The sequence below is a fragment of the Callorhinchus milii genome, unplaced genomic scaffold, assembly GCF_018977255.1.
Source record: "Callorhinchus milii isolate IMCB2004 unplaced genomic scaffold, IMCB_Cmil_1.0 Scaffold2, whole genome shotgun sequence".
Lineage (NCBI taxonomy): Eukaryota > Metazoa > Chordata > Chondrichthyes > Chimaeriformes > Callorhinchidae > Callorhinchus > Callorhinchus milii.
In genome coordinates, this window is record NW_024704743.1 from 379,826 (window position 1) to 380,842 (window position 1,017).

A 1,017-nucleotide genomic window follows, 5' to 3' on the forward strand; every position below is an offset into this window, starting at 1 on the left:
TCATTTCCCCTCCTCCGCCTTTGTTACCCCCTCCCCTCTTATTTCCCCCTTCCAACCCCCCCCCTCTGATTCCCCCTACACCCAACCTCATTTGCCCCTCCTCACCTCTAATCCTCCCTCTCTCATTTCCCGCCTTGCGTTGACAGATGAACAGGAAGCCCTGAATTCTATTATGAAAGACTTGGCCGCCCTGGGGAAATGTCGAAGGGTTTCAGATTATCAGAGCAGCAAAAATAAACAGGTGATGTGTGTGTGTGTGTGTGTGGTGGGGCGGGCGGGCGGGTGGGTGGGTGAGTGGGTGGGGGGAGAGGTGCGTAGGACACCACTGGTATATACAGAGAAACTATTTCCTTTGGTGGGGCAATCCAGAACAAGGGGGCACCATCTTAAAATTAGAGTCGGGCCATTTACGAGGCAGTTTTTCACCAAAAACTGTAGTAGAACTCCGAAAACTCTTCCCCCCCCCAACCCCCCCCACCCCCACACCCCCCCTCCCCACCCCAACAAGGCTGTGGATCCATTCGCATGGTCAAGACTGAGGTGGATAGATGTTGGTCAGGGGATCAGGGGATACGGGGCAACGGCGGGTAATTGGTAGTTGAGGTACAGATCAGCCGTGTTCTTCTAGAATGGCGGAACAGGCTCAAGGGGCTGAATGGCCTCCTCCTGTTCCTGTGTTTTTCTTTATGTGATTATTTGTGTTGGAAACCCTCACGGAGGCAAGACTCACCGGTTCGCAGTTCAGTGGTTTGGAAGCGAGAGGACCCGGGTTCGATTCCCGGGCCAAACCTCTGTCAAGTTTCCTTCCTCCGCACGCCTTTCCCGAGCAGTAAGTCGGGACCCGGCTGTTAGTCGATGGGCGGTTCGGTTTCCGGGGGTAATAATCCCACCCCAAAAATAATAATATTGCGGTCACTCAATCCATGATTGTTTTGTGGGACGCTGCTGTGTACAATTGACCCCCACCTGCCCATCCAAGCCATCCTCCGACCGACCAACAACCGGGTCCCTACTTAC

General features: G+C 54.2%; 1 protein-coding gene across 4 annotated transcripts in view; it reads left to right on the forward strand.

Annotated features, from left to right (window-relative positions):
* map3k22 (mitogen-activated protein kinase kinase kinase 22) overlaps nt 1-1,017 on the forward strand; it is an 18,181-nt gene that overhangs the window by 2,350 nt on the left and 14,814 nt on the right. For all 4 annotated transcript variants that reach the window (XM_042332218.1, XM_042332220.1, XM_042332222.1 and 1 more), the window contains exon 3: nt 147-241. In XM_042332218.1, coding sequence (XP_042188152.1) covers nt 147-241 — 95 coding nt within the window. The remainder of the gene's footprint in view (nt 1-146; nt 242-1,017) is intronic.